Source organism: Cydia fagiglandana, chromosome 25 (assembly GCF_963556715.1).
Source record: "Cydia fagiglandana chromosome 25, ilCydFagi1.1, whole genome shotgun sequence".
Taxonomy (NCBI): domain Eukaryota; kingdom Metazoa; phylum Arthropoda; class Insecta; order Lepidoptera; family Tortricidae; genus Cydia; species Cydia fagiglandana.
This window is the reverse complement of record NC_085956.1, coordinates 656,240-672,855: the sequence shown is the minus strand read 5'-3', so window position 1 is coordinate 672,855 and position 16,616 is coordinate 656,240. Positions and strand designations below refer to the sequence as shown.

The window sequence follows — 16,616 nt, the reverse complement described above, 5'->3', positions numbered from 1 at the left end:
ATCACTCGTGAACTAAACTAAAAGTTTCGCACCTGCGCTCTCGAAATCCAGAGAGGAAACAGGCGATAAGATGAGTAATTATAACTGTTTCCTCTTATTTTTTTTTTCTTAATATTCTTCATCGCTCCCGTACTCATCGTCTCTGTAGTATCTGTATTCCAGGTCGATGACATCCTGAAAAAATAAGCTAAGTACAGCCGCCATCAGATATATCGGAGCGGCCAGGTGTTCACAATATCTGAACACGCACTCTAACACCTTGACAATAGAGGTGTGCTCAGATATTTGTGAGCACCTTGATTGCTTACCTTCTTTCTAATGCTAAAAAAACGAAATATAACTCTATAAACATTAGAGATGCAACGGATAGTTGTTTGGCCGGATATTCGGCTGATGGTCAGGCCGAATATCCGGTATCCGGCCGCCGGATATTCAGCCAACGGAACTATACCTACATTTCGGTTTTTCAGGTGCGCATTCTGCAGGTTTGACCTGTTTCCTAGTGAACGTTCGCGCGGACTAATTTCTAGGTTCGAAATGAGTGCGCGTGCAAGTCAATGGAATTGGGTAGGTAAAGTTTTTTGAAGATAGGCAAATTATATTTTTTTCCGATAGTATTCATTATAGCGATCACGGAAATGCAGCTCTTTTATTTTTATTTAATTTTATTGATTAAATATAATTTTTTAAATTATCGATATGACGTTTGTGAGGCGAAATGGCAGAACCTAGTAATTCCTTTGCGCGTAGTAAATGGGACGAGATAGAACAAAAACGATGTCAACTGTCAGTGTCACTTAGCTGTCATTCCCGAAAAATAACGGACAAGCCTCATTTTCTGTTACCTTGCGAATTGTTATTAATGTTATCATTGAGATTTTCGACGACCTCAGCACGACCCACGGACTTCTGATTCCCCACGACATCTGCGCGTATTTGGACAAAGATTGAATTTACTTTCGACAATTTGGCACTGCATATTGGACAACGTTTTCTTCCCTACCCTTACACGACAACCCCTGCGCTGACCCTTGGACTGAGTTTTGCAAGAAAAATAAGCGAGTTCATGCAAGATTGCGAGCAGATTCTACAAATTTGAAATTATTATCATAACAGTGTAAGCACAATGCCGTTGAATTAGAGGAGCAATGGCCGTACAGGAGTACGTATCCGTGAAATACATAGGTACATAAAACTTTCTTAACTTGTTTTTTGATTTTTATTATTAGATTGCCATGAGTTGTTAAGTTCGTAAACAAGAAATCAGTCTAATTTTTTCTAACAATTTCAGCCATCTGAGTTTAGTTTTGTGTGGTTATCCTCATTTTATGAATGTTGTTCTTATTTTCAGATGGATGTAAACACTCATTGGCGGTATTATACTGATGGCTAATTAGAACCATTGAGCCATCACATACTTCCGTGCAGTATTATTGGGCTAAGGCCTGAGTTACACTTGTAAGTTTTACTTACGTAAGTAGGGACAAAGCTATTTGTTAGAATGAGATAACGATATTCATCTCTCATTCTGTAGTATAGCCGTGTCCCTACTTACGTAAGTAAAACTTACAAGTGTAACTCAGGCCTAAGCCTCGAGCATCCTGTGAATGTGAAGGATATAATAATTTCCATAAAAAAGAGCAATCGAATTAGGACCAAGATATCCCGAGAAACTAAAGACATTTTATAAAAAATGCAATAAAATGAAAATGGGAGACTCTCTTATTTTAACAATGTTACAATATCATGACAATGTTATGGTATATACTTATTAAAATTTTAAAATCAACATGTGTTTATCTTTGACTTGATAATGTACAAATGATTTGGGTTAAGTTTTATGTAATGCAACTTATGCTAAAAATCTATTATTATTATATTTAAAATTATCGTGAACTCGATGTTGCTTAAGGCGTATCCAGATTTTTCGCCAATGTGATTAAATTGCCCGATCGAATCAGAACGTCCGGACGCAAACGCCAATTTGGCTCGCCGAATTCAACCGCCGATACTGACCGATATTAACGATAAAATGAGGTGCGGACGCAAGAACACCAATTTGTGACACTAGTATTTTCGTTATGGGGCATTTTTTCAATTTAAAGGGCTCTAATAAGTCTAATATCACCATAAATCTAAAATTGGAGATTGACGCCAATTTCATTTCTGATCAAATAGACCGATTTGATCAGTCCCGTCTGGATACCGCTTTAAGGCTTGGCCACACACAGAGCGCGACGCAGCGCCGCGTGATGCCTGGTCAAACAGGGCGCGCGCCGATCGCGCCGGCCTCACGCTCTCAACACGCCCTCAAGGCGCGCGTGAACGCGGCGCGGCCGCGCGGCAACGCGGCGCACCGCTCGCTGCCTAACGTCCGATCCTACTGATGTGACCTTGCGCGACGCGGCGGGCCGCCGCGTTCGCTCGGCGCAGCGCTGCGCACGCGCCGCGCGGACGCAAGGGGCCGCGCGGCGCGGGGCGCGACAGAAGCGGGGCGTGATACCGGCGGGACGCAGTCTGTTTGACGTCGGTAACCTGTTAGCATGTGCCGCGGTCGCGCGGCGTGGACGCGGCGCGGACGCGGCGCTGCGTCGCGCTCTGTGTGTGGCCAAGCCTCTAGCACCGCAAAAAGGCGCTGCGCGGTGCGCGCGGGTTGACGCATGCGCGTACCGTATGCTTAGTATCTATGGTAGATATGAGCGCCGATAGGCATTTAGCCGGCGGCGGCGCGCCGGTCAAAATCGGTCGGCGGCGGCGGCGAATCGGCGGCGTGGCCTTGAAACATCTTTGATTAATGAAAAAATAATTCAAACCGAAATTTTACCGAAAAAACATGTTTTTGCTGCAGGAAAGTTATAAAATAAGTGCATTTTTCAATTTCAAGGATAATTTATTGAATAAACGTACGAAAATAGTTTGATATAGTATAAACACTCGCATAAACGGTATCGCGCTTCATCAGAGCCAGTCTTAATCTTGGTGAGGCCGTGGCCGGAAGATCTTTGCGAGGCCCTTATCTTTTGTGCTAACTAAACAGTAGCGGATTGACTGTATCATCAGGAAAACGTCTTGTCGATATTCTAAAGAGCCGAAGTGAGGAAAATCAAGCTTTTTCGTTAACCAAATCAACCCAACAAAACCGATTTATGTCTAAAGGTGAGGCTCGAGGCCGAGCTCCACTTAACACCGAAGACCTGATTCCGACGCCTTCCCATGCGAGCATGCGAGGCCAGAGGCTGAGCTGCTGGTATTAAGCATACAGCTTAGAATCGAACGCCAATTGTGAGCTTGGCTGACGGCCCAATGCCTGGAGCGCCGATTGCGGTGCGCTTCTGTGCAAGGCCGAAGATCAAGCTGCAAGAGAGCAGAGCTTAGAACTAGTGGTCCAGTGTAAACAAGTCCGAAGGCCGATAAAGACCGAGGCCATAATGTAAAAACTACGAAAGCGCCTGTATCTCCATACAGGCGCTTTCGTGCGAGGCCAAAGCCCGTGCTGCAGTGGAGCTAAGATCGGACAAAAACCAGTGACCAAACATTTTAAAAGCGAGGCCGAAAGTTGAGCTCCAAACAGAGCCGAAAACTTGGCGATTCAGATAGCGGCATACTTCCATGCGAGCGATGCGAGGCCAAATATTGAGCTTCGAGAGAGGAAAGTTTGAAATTTGAACAATGGCCAAGTTTATATGAGAGCCGTTTCCGACGCCCTTCCTTTGGACGCGAAAACGCTTATTATCTGATATTAACCGCTTTTTATACATTTTCAAAACATTCAGCCATGCTTGCAATGGTTAATTTCGCGGCGAATGACGGATTACCTAACCAGCTGGCAAAATTTGTAATTTCGTTGTCCTAAGACTAGTAGCGCGGTTACCAGACAGAAAAGTTTGAATTTACCTTCGATATTTTTGAATTATATGGACCTCCACCCACAAGATGGACGGACGACCTTGTTAAGGCCGCCGGAAGACGCTGGATGCGGGTCGCTTCCAACCAGTACGAATGGAGATCCAAGGGGGAGGCCTTTGTTCAGCAGTGGACGTCTTATGGCTGAGATGATGATGCTATGGACCTAAACTACCTTTTAAATGTCTATAAGCTATTCAGAGTGGCGCCGTTAAAGATCTAAACTAGATAAAATCTGATTCTGAAAGTAGTTAGTATCTACCAAGGTCACGCCGATGCCACGCCGATAGCGCAGCGTCGGCGGCGGCGGCGCGAAAATTTCGTCGGCGGCGGCGGCGCGCCGGCGCGGCGCTCATATCTAATCTATGGTAATATGATTTAAAAAAATATGCAAATAAAAGGCGGCAAAGTTTATTCGTTGTGCAATACTCAATAAGTTACCGCTTGTTATTTTAATACTCGTAATAAACAAAATGAGTTCATGTGACGAAAACGACATGGAATAGACGGCACACCGCCTCATTTGAAAGCAGAAGCAAACTTAATAATGAAGAACTAGAGTCCTGCTAAGTCCACGGACAAATACAACAGGACTTACGACATGCTCATGCTGTGGAAGGACAGCCAAAACGCAAGAAACACCTACTGGCTGTGAAAGTGGTTTTTAGCGTATTTCTGTGACCAAGCGAAAACTAAAAAGCCATCTTATCTACATTGAATATAAACTAAGAATATGCGTTGTTTTTTTAATTGTATTCGCGTCACTTTACTTAACTTTACTATTAAATACGCTTTACTAAATTGAATTTGTTTTATTTCCTCACATAATTTGAGAATAGTGCTTACTATGTATACCTCAATGGAAGCAAAAATGTAGTATTTTTGCGAGTTGATACACTTGCTACTTGTGTTTAGTGGCAAATGAATTAAACTCGCAATCAACACTAATCAATATGTAAACAGGGCCCAATGTGAAGCACACTTATCCAACAGACATACTTATCCATATTGACCATAATTGAACCTCTCAACTCTCTTCAAGGGCACATGATCCTATAATACTGTTGTAATGTTAATGCTTAAGGATAATAATTTGTGGATTTATAAAATAAAACGAAACGAAATTTACTGGATTTATATTATATTATTTTGTAAGTTTTCTAAAGTACAGTCGCCATCAGATATATTGGTGTAGCTAGGGTGCTCATAAATATCTGAACAGGCCTCTATTATCAGGGCGTTAGAGTGCGTGTTCAGATATTGTGAACACCTTGCCGAGCCCATATATAACAGCCAATAACGACCTAGTTATAAGACTATTACAATCTTAATCATTATGTACCTATGTACAATACAACAATCACGTTTATATAGTCCTCACAAACGTATAAGTTACCATTTTGGCCAATATATCTTCAAAGCTTGGCACCGAATCGCTGTTAAAGACTGGTGTGCTCAAATACGCTGAATTTGGAAAGTAATGTCTGTACTTCCTACAAGACGGTACGAAGCACTTTGAGTTCATCTCTGTAATATTCTATTTCCATTCGAACGTTTCTGGGATCGTCTCCATCTATCGTGTTGATACTGAGATCCAAAATGACTATAGTGTAGCAGTCCAAGAGTCGTCGTGAAGGCGTTAAAGAAAATGTTCTCCAAGAAGCAGTGCCAAGTAGTCGAAAGCACTCGTTATCATTATCAAAATATCCGTGTTGAACGTGCTAGGGACGTTAAAATTATTCTAGAAATCATACCGACATTCAATTACAAGAAAACACAGGTTTCGTTCGACCATTATTTTCCAATTATTTTCATGTTATTTTCCAAGAATGACACTGACAGTTGACATCGATTTTTTTTCTATCTCGTCCCATTTACTACGCAAAGGAATTAATTACTTGGATCTGCCATTTCACCTCACAAACGTCATATCGATCATTTAAAAAATTATATTTAATCAATAAAATGATATAAAAATAAAAGAGTTGCATTTCCGTGATCGCTATAATTAATACTATCGGAAAAAAATATAATTTGCCTATCTTCAAAAAACTTTACCTACCCAATTATTAAATTGTTTTAAAATAATAAACAAGTACGATTATGGCCGTGTCTGTTTCTTAAATCCAATTTGTTTACTCCGAAATCAAGCAATGTTACTATCCGGTATCCGGCCGGATACTAAAATAATGGCCGGATACCGGATAGTAACCGGATATCCGGTGCATCTCTAATAAACATGACGTATACCTTAAAATCTTCTTCGTTTCCGATAAAATCCCACCGATATATGACCAACCGCAGCTTAAAGAAGAGGTTGTTGTGGTCGTTGCTCGCGTACTTGCTGTCGCGCAAGTTCGCGCGCATGTCGCGCCGCGCGGCCGCGATGCGCTCTACCGCGCCGACCGATATGTGAGAGAAGGAGAGGTCTAGCCACTGAAAATGAAAAGTATCGGTATCGTCTTGGGTCGTCCCATTCGTTTTTCGTCAAGTTCTTAAATTAGTCCTATTCTGCTTTCGTCACCCATTCTACATTCGTCACAATTGTCGGTGGCTTTCAATGTAGCATGAGTGACGAAAGCAGAATAGGACTAATTTAAGAACTTGACGAAAAACGAATGGGACGACCCAAGACGATACCAAAGTATCGTACATAAAATAAATAAGTTTGTTGTCAAAAAATTAAAAACCGGCCAAGTGCGAGTCGGACTCGCGTACGAAGAGTACCGTACCATAACGCAAAAGACGGCAAAATATCACGTTTCGTTGTAGGGGAGCCCCACTTAAATATTTATTATATTCTGTTTTTAGTATTTGTTGTTATAGCGGCAACAGAAATGCGTCATCTGTGAAAATTTCAACTGCCTAGCTATCACGTTTCATGAGATACAGACTGGTGACAGACAGACAAACGGACAGTGTAGTCTCAGTAATAGGGTCTCGTTTTTACCCTTTGGGTACAGAACCCTACCCTAAAAATTTAATTAAGTACGCGCCTTTTTCTAGTAATTTCTACTGACAAGTTGGGTGTATAATATATATGTGACGTTATATATCTACGAAAAGGGACCTTATTGTCGATGGCGCTTACGCCATTGTTAACGATGCTCCGATATAAATACAATGCCGCTGTGCGGCGTAAGCGCCATCGACAATAAGGTCCGTTTTCATAGATAATGCCTTATATTATAATGAATTACCACTAGTTTAGGGCACGCGTATATACACGCGACTATATCGTCGTCGACGAGCGCGCTGCCCGACAAATCGAGCTCGTAAAGTTGAGGGCCCCGGTGACGACACAACGCGTCCAGCCCCTCTCGAGTTATTTCTGTAGATAATTAATTACATTATATAGCACACATTCTTATATGTACGTTTATCCTTATCCAGGAAAATGATATATACTCATGGACGAATTTAGAGAAAAGCAAAAAGAAAAACATTTAATTACTGGATAACAGCACGTAAAGTAATTTCAAAATTAGTAATATTTTAAACTTTTTATTGCGTTCTTCTAAATTTATCCATGAGTGTAGTATGAATCATCTCAAATATTTTTTTCGGACTCGGTCCCTAATGGAGTTGGCAACTGTCAAAGGTTTGCATAGATGGCGCCATCATAGCTTGCCCCTTTTTCTATGAGATTTGGTTTAATTAAAGGGCTGGCTTTCAGGCTTCCAGGGTATTGAAAAAACAAAACTTTGACACAATTCTAGGGATTGACAGGGCAAGCTATGATGGCGCCACCTGCTAAAAACTTCCATCGGCCAACCCCATTTGTTATAAAACAAATACTAGAAGATATTAGAAGTAAGTGAAAATCAACTAGCCAGTTTTGATTACATTTTCAGTCAACAAGTGAAGTTAATCATAGAGAACGGAAGTGTGTTAAAAATTAGAGATGCAACGGATAGTTGTTTGGCCGGATACCGGATATCCAATTTATTTACTCCGAAATCAAGCAATGTTACTATCCGGTATCCGGCCGGATAGTAGGTCACTATCCGGTATCTGGCCGGATAGTAGGTCACTATCCGGTATCCGGTCGGATAGTAAAATAATAACCGGATAGGCCGGATACTGGATAGTAACCGGATATCCGGCTATTAAAAATAGAGCTTATTGTAAAGTGCAAACTCACGGTCGCAGGACAAGTGTACGGCCAACAGGTCCTTACAATTCCTTGCCAAAGCCTCCAAATGCTGGTCCCACACTTCGAAGTTCGCGTTAAATCTATGCAGCTTCTTAAGTCGACACACCGACTCGAAAAACACATTACTCTCTTCAAGACACTGCTGGTCGTTATACCTAGACATAGAAAAACTTTATTTTAACATAACAAACATCACATTAATGGTACATTTGAACATAAAATCTTTTAAAACAAATTAAATTTATGTTAACATATAAACAAAACAGCGTGATGTTAATAAGTTTTTGGCGAAAATTTAATTTTTGGTAAGTACAAGCTTTTATCGCTGGCTGTACTTTTCTTTCCACAGGCAACTAATGATCATCGAGACAATTCTAAAAACCCCAAACACAATAAGGTTTCGTTGTTTTATCACAGAGTTCCTAATGGCCACCTCCGGTCTCCATCATCAGATCAGCTCGATGGTACCATAATATTGCATTGTCATCTGATTTATACATGCATGCAAAATTTCAGCTCAATCGGAAACCGGGAAGTGGATCAAATTTAACTTGCAAGATTTGATTACAGACAACGGTCAGGTGAAACTAAACAAAAGCTTGTAAAAAAGGGGCTCGACTCAGCATGATGTTGAAGTTAAATTAACTGCAACGCTGGTTTTCAGTCGGACCCTAATAAAATAATAAAGAACCTAAAGTAAATAACGAAATACCTATTAAACATGTCCACAACACTGAAGCCTATCTGTTCCAAATTAGGCATTTTGTCCAATAGCAAATGTAGTTTGCTTCTAATTTCAATTTTACTTCGATTTTTCTTCCATAGCACTAAATCGGTCAGATTTTTTAAACGATCCGCGCATGTGAGGAGGAAGGAGAATTTTAACGCTCTGCAGTCTCTTAGTATGAGACGCTTCATTTGACCAGCTTTCAAATTGTTTAGGAATTTGCCTGTGACGCGTTTGTTGGATATGATCACCAATTCGTTCATGTCGCTTGAAAGGAACTGATTGATGCAATCGTCCGTTATCTCCTGAAACAAATACATAGGTATAGTTTGTAGCTTTCTAATAGACCCCGACGGCTAATCCTTTGTCTATTGTTAAGTAAAATCGTTCGTTCACTTTGCCCAGGTGATTGAATTACAACTCCTATGGAAATTGCAATAATATTCAAAATGAACTAATGGATAAATATTTTGTTAGGATGTGTGTGGTCAGTTCAACTCGAGCGTTCGACTCGCCGGCACTCAGTAACCGAAGTACTGAGTGCCGGCGAGTAGAACGCTACAGAACCAGTCTAAATTAAATGTGTCACCGAGATGCGTGACAAAGGCGCGTTATCGGAGAGCGCACCGACACTGGTTTTTTGAGCGTTGGAATAGCCGCGCTCAGGTGCGAAATAGAATAATTAAGACCCTTTTTTGCAGGTAAGTAGCAGGTGCGGTTTTACTTAACAATAGACAATAGGATTAGCCGTCGGGGTCTATTAGAAAGCTACAAACTATACATCTATTTTAACCTCCCAAGGCTGTATTAAGAGGATGACCCTTTGAACGCTTCACGTCATAAACGACGCTAAGGATGTCATTGATATGACGTCGAATAAAATATTAGATGTAATTGGAGGGGGGGGGGGGGGGGGGGTTAAAGGTTAAATTGAGGGGGGGGGGGTCTGGACATCGGATGATGGCAGCATGACGTAGGAGGAAACGGGGTCATTCGAAGCATGATTTTTGGATGATTTTAGGGGCTAGTCAAAATCGTCACAAATAGATGACGTAATTTATGAACAGCCCTAAGGCCGCGAAATACTATAAATACAAACTTACATCACAATTTTCGAACACGAGCCACGTGAGTTTTTGGAAATGGAGCGTATCTGTTGGCGACAGCTTCTTTTTTAAATTCGTCAGCTGAAAACAAAAGTTAACAATAAAATTCTTACTCCATTTCTAAAAATCTCTCTTATATTGCGATGTCTTTCCTATCACGGAACAATGGTGTTCCGGACCTTTGGTCACATTTGGCAAACCCAAAGTCTAATAAAACATGGTCTTCTCTTCCCAGAGTGACACAAGCCTACGTCACAATAACATTGCCACTTTATATAGCGCTAATGATGTTTATTAGTGCATTCGAACTTAATATACATACTTATAAAAACATAATTAGCCCCAAGCGCTGGTGGCCTAGCGGTGAGAGCGTGCGACTTGCAATCTGGAGGTCGCGGGTTCAAACCCCGGCTCGTACCAATGAGTTTTTCGGAACTTATGTACGAAATATCATTTGATATTTACCAGTCGCTTTTCGGTGAAGGAAAACATCGTGAGGAAACCGGCCTAGTCCCAATAAGGCCTAGTTTACCCTCTGGGTTGGAAGGTCAGATGGCAGTCGCTTTCGTAAAAACTAGTGCCTACGTCAAATCATGGGATTAGTTGTCAAGCGGACCCCAGGCTCCCATGAGCCGTGGCGAAATGCCGGGATAACGCGAGGAAGAAGGAGAGGAGGATAAAAACATAATTAAATAACTAACCTACAAAACTTAAACTATATCTAAAAATAAAGCGCTAATTGCATATAACTCGTATTATATAGAGCTGTCGGATGATGACGTAGGCTTGTGTCAGTCACGTGGTCGGAAGAGAGTACCAGGCGGAGTATATTATTATACCATGGGCAAACCCCTCCCCCTGGTGTGACGTCACGTTTTTCAACGAAATCGGTTAATCCAATTAAGTAGGCTGTGTATTATTAATATTTTATCAAAATATTTTGTAAAAAGAAAATGATTAGTAATTTCATAGCCCAAAACTGATGAGGAAAGAAAATTAAAGGAATAAAAATGATTATCGTTCCAACAACTTGTTATTTAACTGAACAGCGAATTAAATAATTTAAATAAGTTAAAGTGACGTCACAAAGTTCTTAATGCGGTTCACAGAATACATCTACTTACCAAGTTTCAACAGTATGGTTCTTATAGTTTCGGAAAAAAGTGGCTGTGTGACATACGGACGGACAGACAGACAGACAGACATGACAAATCTAACTATAAGGGTTCCGTTTTTTTCCATTTGGCTACGGAACCCTAAAAGGAGGCCCGCAACGTACTGTATCTTATATTAAAATACCTTTTGAATACATCAAGCTAGTTTTTTATGTTCTTGGATTCGTCGATCTATGAACTCAAAACAAAATCGGCCGTTTTAACATAGGACGCATACATTGACGAATCCAGCAACATAAAAGCTAGTTTCATCATCATCATTCATCATTTCAGCCTATATACGTCCCACTGCTGAGCACAGGCCTCCTCTCATGCGCGAGAGGGCTTGGGCTATAGTCCCCACGCTAGCCCAATGCGGATTGGGGACTTCACATACACCTTTGAATTTCTTCGCAGATGTATGCAGGTTTCCTCACGATGTTTTCCTTCACCGAAAAGCTAGTGGTAAATATCAAATGATATTTCGTACATAAGTTCCGAAAAACTCATTGGTACGAGCCAGGATTTGAACCCGCGACCTCCGGATTGAAAGTCAGACTTCATATCCACTCTGCCACCACTGCTTTTGCTGAAAAACTAGTTTGATGTATTCAAAAGTTACTTTAATATAAGATACAGTACGTAGCGGCCCCCGTTTTTGAATATCTTTCGTTAAATTTAAATAATCACGATTATTTAGCAGTGGCCATAGACTAGGAATCCTCTAGACCGAGTTTAGAGCAATTATTTCATGCAACCGATGATGCCAAAAATGCGGGGGTGCGCGGGACGAGGTGAGCGAAGTCCCGTGCCGTGAATGGTCCGTTCAAAGACACGGACGTCACACAAAGACACTTTCGACTCGAACAAGGAGTAAAATTACCGTATGCGTGGCAGAGGGGGTAGCGCAACTATGCTCAGTCTGGTGGAGGTCTTGTCTGTCAGATGGGCTCTAATGTGAACTTACCCTGAGGACTTCCAGGTTAGGGCAGGTGTCCCGGAGCACCTCAATCACACCCTTGAAATATTGGCCGTCGGCATCCACCTCCTGAACCGATGGTCCACATTTTTTGAGCCAACGTTTCAATGAAGGCCACACGTCACTTGACTTTTTTAATATCAAAGTATTTTCGTCACATTCACTCTCCTGAATCATAATTCGGCGATCTGTAAAGAAGTTTAAACTGCAAAACGTAATTCAAGACCAAAAAAAGTAAGACAATGTTGCCACTGCAATCATTTGTTTGTAAATTAGTAAATTCCTTTTGATAAATAATCACGCTAAGATAATTTATTTATTAGTACTCCTACGATTTAAAAAAGTCTATTATAGTATCTATTATAGGACATTTTTTACACAAATTGACTAAGCCCCACGGTAAGCTCAAGAAGGCTTGTGTTGTGGGTACTCAGACAACGATATATATAATATCAAAACATCTATTGAAAAAACTGGAGGACTAAGGAAAGCATTAAAACGACTTGATAAAAAGAAAACGTGGATGCCAAACATCAAAAGCAGACAAGGAAAGTGTACAAGCAAAAGAGAAGATATACTAGAAATTGCCACAGACTATTACAGAATACTTTACCAAAAACAAACAACACTACCGGAAGAATCCCAAATGGAAATATTCGCAGACACCGAACCAGTACCAAATATACTACAGGAAGAAACAATAAGAGCAATCAACACACAAAAACAAGATAAAGCACCAGGCTCAGACCAAATAACAAACGAGTTACTAAAACACACGTTACCAGTGATTGGACCAAGACTAACAGAAATATTCAACGACATCCTAACAACCGAAAGCATACCCAAAGATTGGATGAAATCAACTATAATACTAATACATAAAAAAGGAGACAAGGGAGACATGAGTAACTATAGACGGTAGACCAATAAGTCTAATGGCAAACATTTATAAGATATTTTCAAAGATAATACTATCACGTATCACGGTCAAACTCGAAGAAAATCAACCCAAAGAACAGGCGGGCTTTCGAAGCAAATTTTCCACGATAGACCACATCCACGTCCTAAGACAAGTGATCCAAAAATACAGGGAATATAATAAAGTCTATTACTTAGGATTCGTGGATTTTAATAAAGCATTCGATACCATATATCATGATAGCATCTGGAAAGCGTTAACAATACAGGGAGTAGAGCCCAAATACATTAGAATACTCAAAAACATTTACTCGAACAGTACGGCCCAAGTTAAGCTGGAAAGAACAGGGGAAGAATTTCCACTCGAAAGAGGAGTCAGACAGGGCGACCCAATCTCACCGAAATTATTCTCCGCGGTATTAGAGATGGTCTTTAGAAACTTGGAATGGGATCGAAATGGAATCAACATATACGGCGAAAAACTTAACCACCTACGTTTCGCAGACGATATCGTCCTATTTTCTGAAGATCCAAGTAACTTAGAAGAAATGTTACAACAGCTATCTGATGAAAGTGCCAAGGTAGGTCTCTCAATGAACACCTCCAAAACAAAGGTGATGACAAACTCAACTAGAGTAGATATTAAAGTAAATAATGGACAAATACAGTATGTGAATGAATACATATATCTAGGTCAACTAATAGCCCCAGAAGATACAATGCAAAAAGAAATAAACAGAAGGATTACAAATAGCTGGAAACGATTCTGGTCTTTGAGCGAAATTATGAAGGACAAAGACATGCCCATCAAAGAGAAAAGGAAGGTATTTGATACGTGTATCCTCCCATGCTTATCGTATGGATGTCAAACATGGGCACTGACCGAACAACAACTAAACAAAATAAAAGTGTGTCAAAACGGAATGGAGAGAAGTGTTCTAGGAGTAAAACGCAGAGATAAGATTAGTCTACAAATTATAAAGAATAAAACAAAATTCAAAAACATCCAAAATGTTTACAAACGATTAAAATGGAGATGGACAGGGCATATGTTAAGGGAAAGAACAGAAAAGTGGACAAAAATAATAACGGAATGGTACCCGAGGGACGGGACAAGAAAAGAAGGAGGACAATTTAAACGTTGGGAAGACGACATAAGAAAGATAGCTGGCCCTACATGGAGACGAGCTGCAAAGGACAGGATAAAATGGAAGGGTTTAGAGGAGGCCTATGTCGAAAGACAAGCTGTAAAAAGGAAGAAGCGAAAACCGGTTGCCGATTCACTTAGTTAAGGAATTAGATATATAATATATAGTGTAGTATAAAAGAAACATAGTGCAACTTAATACTTATATTATTATTATGTTACACAGCAATAAAGGCTTATTTTATTTTTATTTTATTTTATATATAATACATAAACACATAGAAAACACCCATGACCCTTTTTTTGGTCTTGAATTACGTTTTGCAGTATAGTACAGCTTGGCAAAAAAGAGTAGAAATTTAATTTCTACCCTTTTTTACCCTTTTTTTTTTTTTTTTAGAGTAGAAATTTAATTTCTACCCTTTTATGCCAAGCTGTATACCCCTGAACCCGCTTTATGCCAGCGTGGAGATTATAGCAGAATCCTTTTTGTATAAGACGAGGCCTGTGGCACTATAAGTAATAGTACTACCGCTCAGAAAGGACACTTCCTACAAAACTGAAGTTTGACAGCGATTCTGCTATGCTGAGCCGAGTTTGGCCGAAGTCAGGAGTTTCGCACCCCTGGCATTGCTCCGAGCAATTATTAGGGTTGACACAACTTGAAAGTCCCTTTGCGTGCACAACCACAGATAAGATAATGACTTGAATTTTGCCTAATTAGCCCTACCAACCCTAATTAGCCGAAAGGGGTAGTGCCATAAGTAAGAAAGGGATATCATGATTTGACCCTGAACCTCTGTCAAACTTCGGTTTTGTAGGAAGTTTCCTTTCTGTACAGCAGTACTATTATTTATTCTGTGGCAATGCTGGTTGCTCGGGTCCCTTACGTGATATGTGATGAAGCACCAACTTCTGCCAGTCTTTGCAGGTCCGTTCCGTCTGCATGAGCTCCTGAACTGACAAGTAGTCCAGGATGAGGCGCCAGCAGTCCGCATTTAGGGAGTTTATTACTGCTCTATTGGTTTGTACTTCTGATACCTGTGTAAATAATAACCAGACATACATGTTTCTGTGGCATAAACGAATGTTTGAAAAAATTTATCATCACATCAATAAATCTGTTATTAATAAGTGTGTAACAGATTAATAATTAAAAGATGTAACTTCTATTTTCTATAAATTACTGATAAATTTAGAACGCAAATCTATTACAAACTGGTACATAGTTTCTTTATTATTATATTTAGTGTACTTGTAAACTATAGTATACAGTGCCAAAAGAGTAGAAAAAAATAAAATGTACACTAAATTGAGGCCAACACCGGCTTAATGTAAAAAATAAATAAATGTATGTATGTGTTTTTCTTTCGGCATTCTTTAGTTAGTTAATACCAGTCGTATAGGGTAATCATCAGATAAAAGCTGAGAAAAATAGTTTAGAATTTTAGATAGTGCTAGGTAAGTATACTAGTTAAGCTGATACTCACCATTTCTGCGTCTTCTTCCATGTTACAGACAAAACACGTTTTAGCTTCAATTTATTGTATATTTTTTACAAATCAAATGGAATTGTGTTAAAACTTTCAATCAACTCAACTCGCAATAAAACTACAATTCAAAATGAATTCTAAAATTTCTAAATGTTTTGACAGCTGACAATTGGACAAGTTTTTTTTTATGTTAAGATATTTGGCTTCTAGGACTGTGAAAAGTGTTTATGGTATCCACCAAAGTCCACACACAGTTTCGTGTGGTTTCGTGTCCACATGGCAAGTTTTGTAGTTTTTTTTACAACGCGCGCTATAAAGCGTTTGAATGACACAAGTGGATACATTTTTGTATTTATTAGGTGATCGAATTTCCAATTTAATCACCAATTTTAGATTTATGGTGATATTAGAGCCTTCTAAATTGAAATAATGCCCCAAAACGAAAATACTGGCGTCACAAATTGGTATTCTTGAGCCGTTTATGAACGGCTAGCTAAATTGGCATTTGCGTCCGCACGGCCCGATTCGATCGGACAATTTAATCAGATTGTGAAAAATTGACTCGTCTGGAAACGCCTTGGCGTAGCATTTATGGATGGTCAAGCAAATCTAGTCCGTAAAAAAGGCGCGAGATTCAAATTTTCTATGAGACGATATCCCTTCGCGCCTACATTTTTCAAATTTGCCGCCTTTTCTGCTGACAAGATTTGCTTGACCAACTATATTATTCAGTAAGTAGGTATATTTAAAAACAAAAAAAAACACCAGTATCTTTGTGCAATTACTTTTATTAATCCTATGCAAATGATAAACTGAAATCCTATGCAAATGGTCCTTGAATTCGCAATCTAAACATTAAGAATACTTAAATAAAAACTAAATCACAGACTAACATCACTCGTTAAATAAACTAAACGTTTTAAACAAGTACTTTATCTTATATTATACACCTTATATATGGTCAAACATCAGAGAGGAAACAGTCTAGCTCTAGCGAGAATATGAAATAATGTAGCTTAAGAGGAAAGCTACG

The 16,616-nt window shown here is 39.8% G+C and overlaps 1 protein-coding gene across 2 annotated transcripts; it reads right to left on the bottom strand.

Moving 5' to 3' along the window:
- LOC134676888 (uncharacterized) lies at positions 1–15,733 on the bottom strand. Of its 2 annotated transcripts, XM_063535271.1 has the most exons (9): positions 15,581–15,730; positions 14,981–15,131; positions 12,014–12,213; positions 9,890–9,973; positions 8,772–9,091; positions 8,048–8,214; positions 7,104–7,234; positions 6,154–6,339; positions 1–174 (listed from the first exon to the last, which is right to left on the bottom strand). In XM_063535271.1, the coding sequence occupies exons 1-9, from the start codon at positions 15,599–15,601 to the stop codon at positions 109–111; spliced, it is 1,326 nt and encodes a 441-aa protein (XP_063391341.1). In that variant the 5' UTR covers positions 15,602–15,730; the 3' UTR covers positions 1–108. The 2 variants fall into 2 exon arrangements, with proteins under 2 accessions (XP_063391341.1, XP_063391342.1); XM_063535272.1 differs by lacking the exon at positions 9,890–9,973 and having other exon boundaries at positions 15,581–15,733.
- Between the last annotated feature and the right edge of the window lie 883 nt (positions 15,734–16,616).

Coding starts and splice junctions, on each gene's coding strand:
- LOC134676888 (XM_063535271.1), bottom strand. CDS start 15,601: ATGGAAGAAGACGCAGAAATG. Junction 7,235..8,047: donor CGTACACTTGTCCTGCGACC/GTGAGTTTGCAC, acceptor AATTATCTACAG/AAATAACTCGAGAGGGGCTG. Junction 6,340..7,103: donor ACGCGTGCCCTAAACTAGTG/GTAATTCATTAT, acceptor TTTCATTTTCAG/TGGCTAGACCTCTCCTTCTC.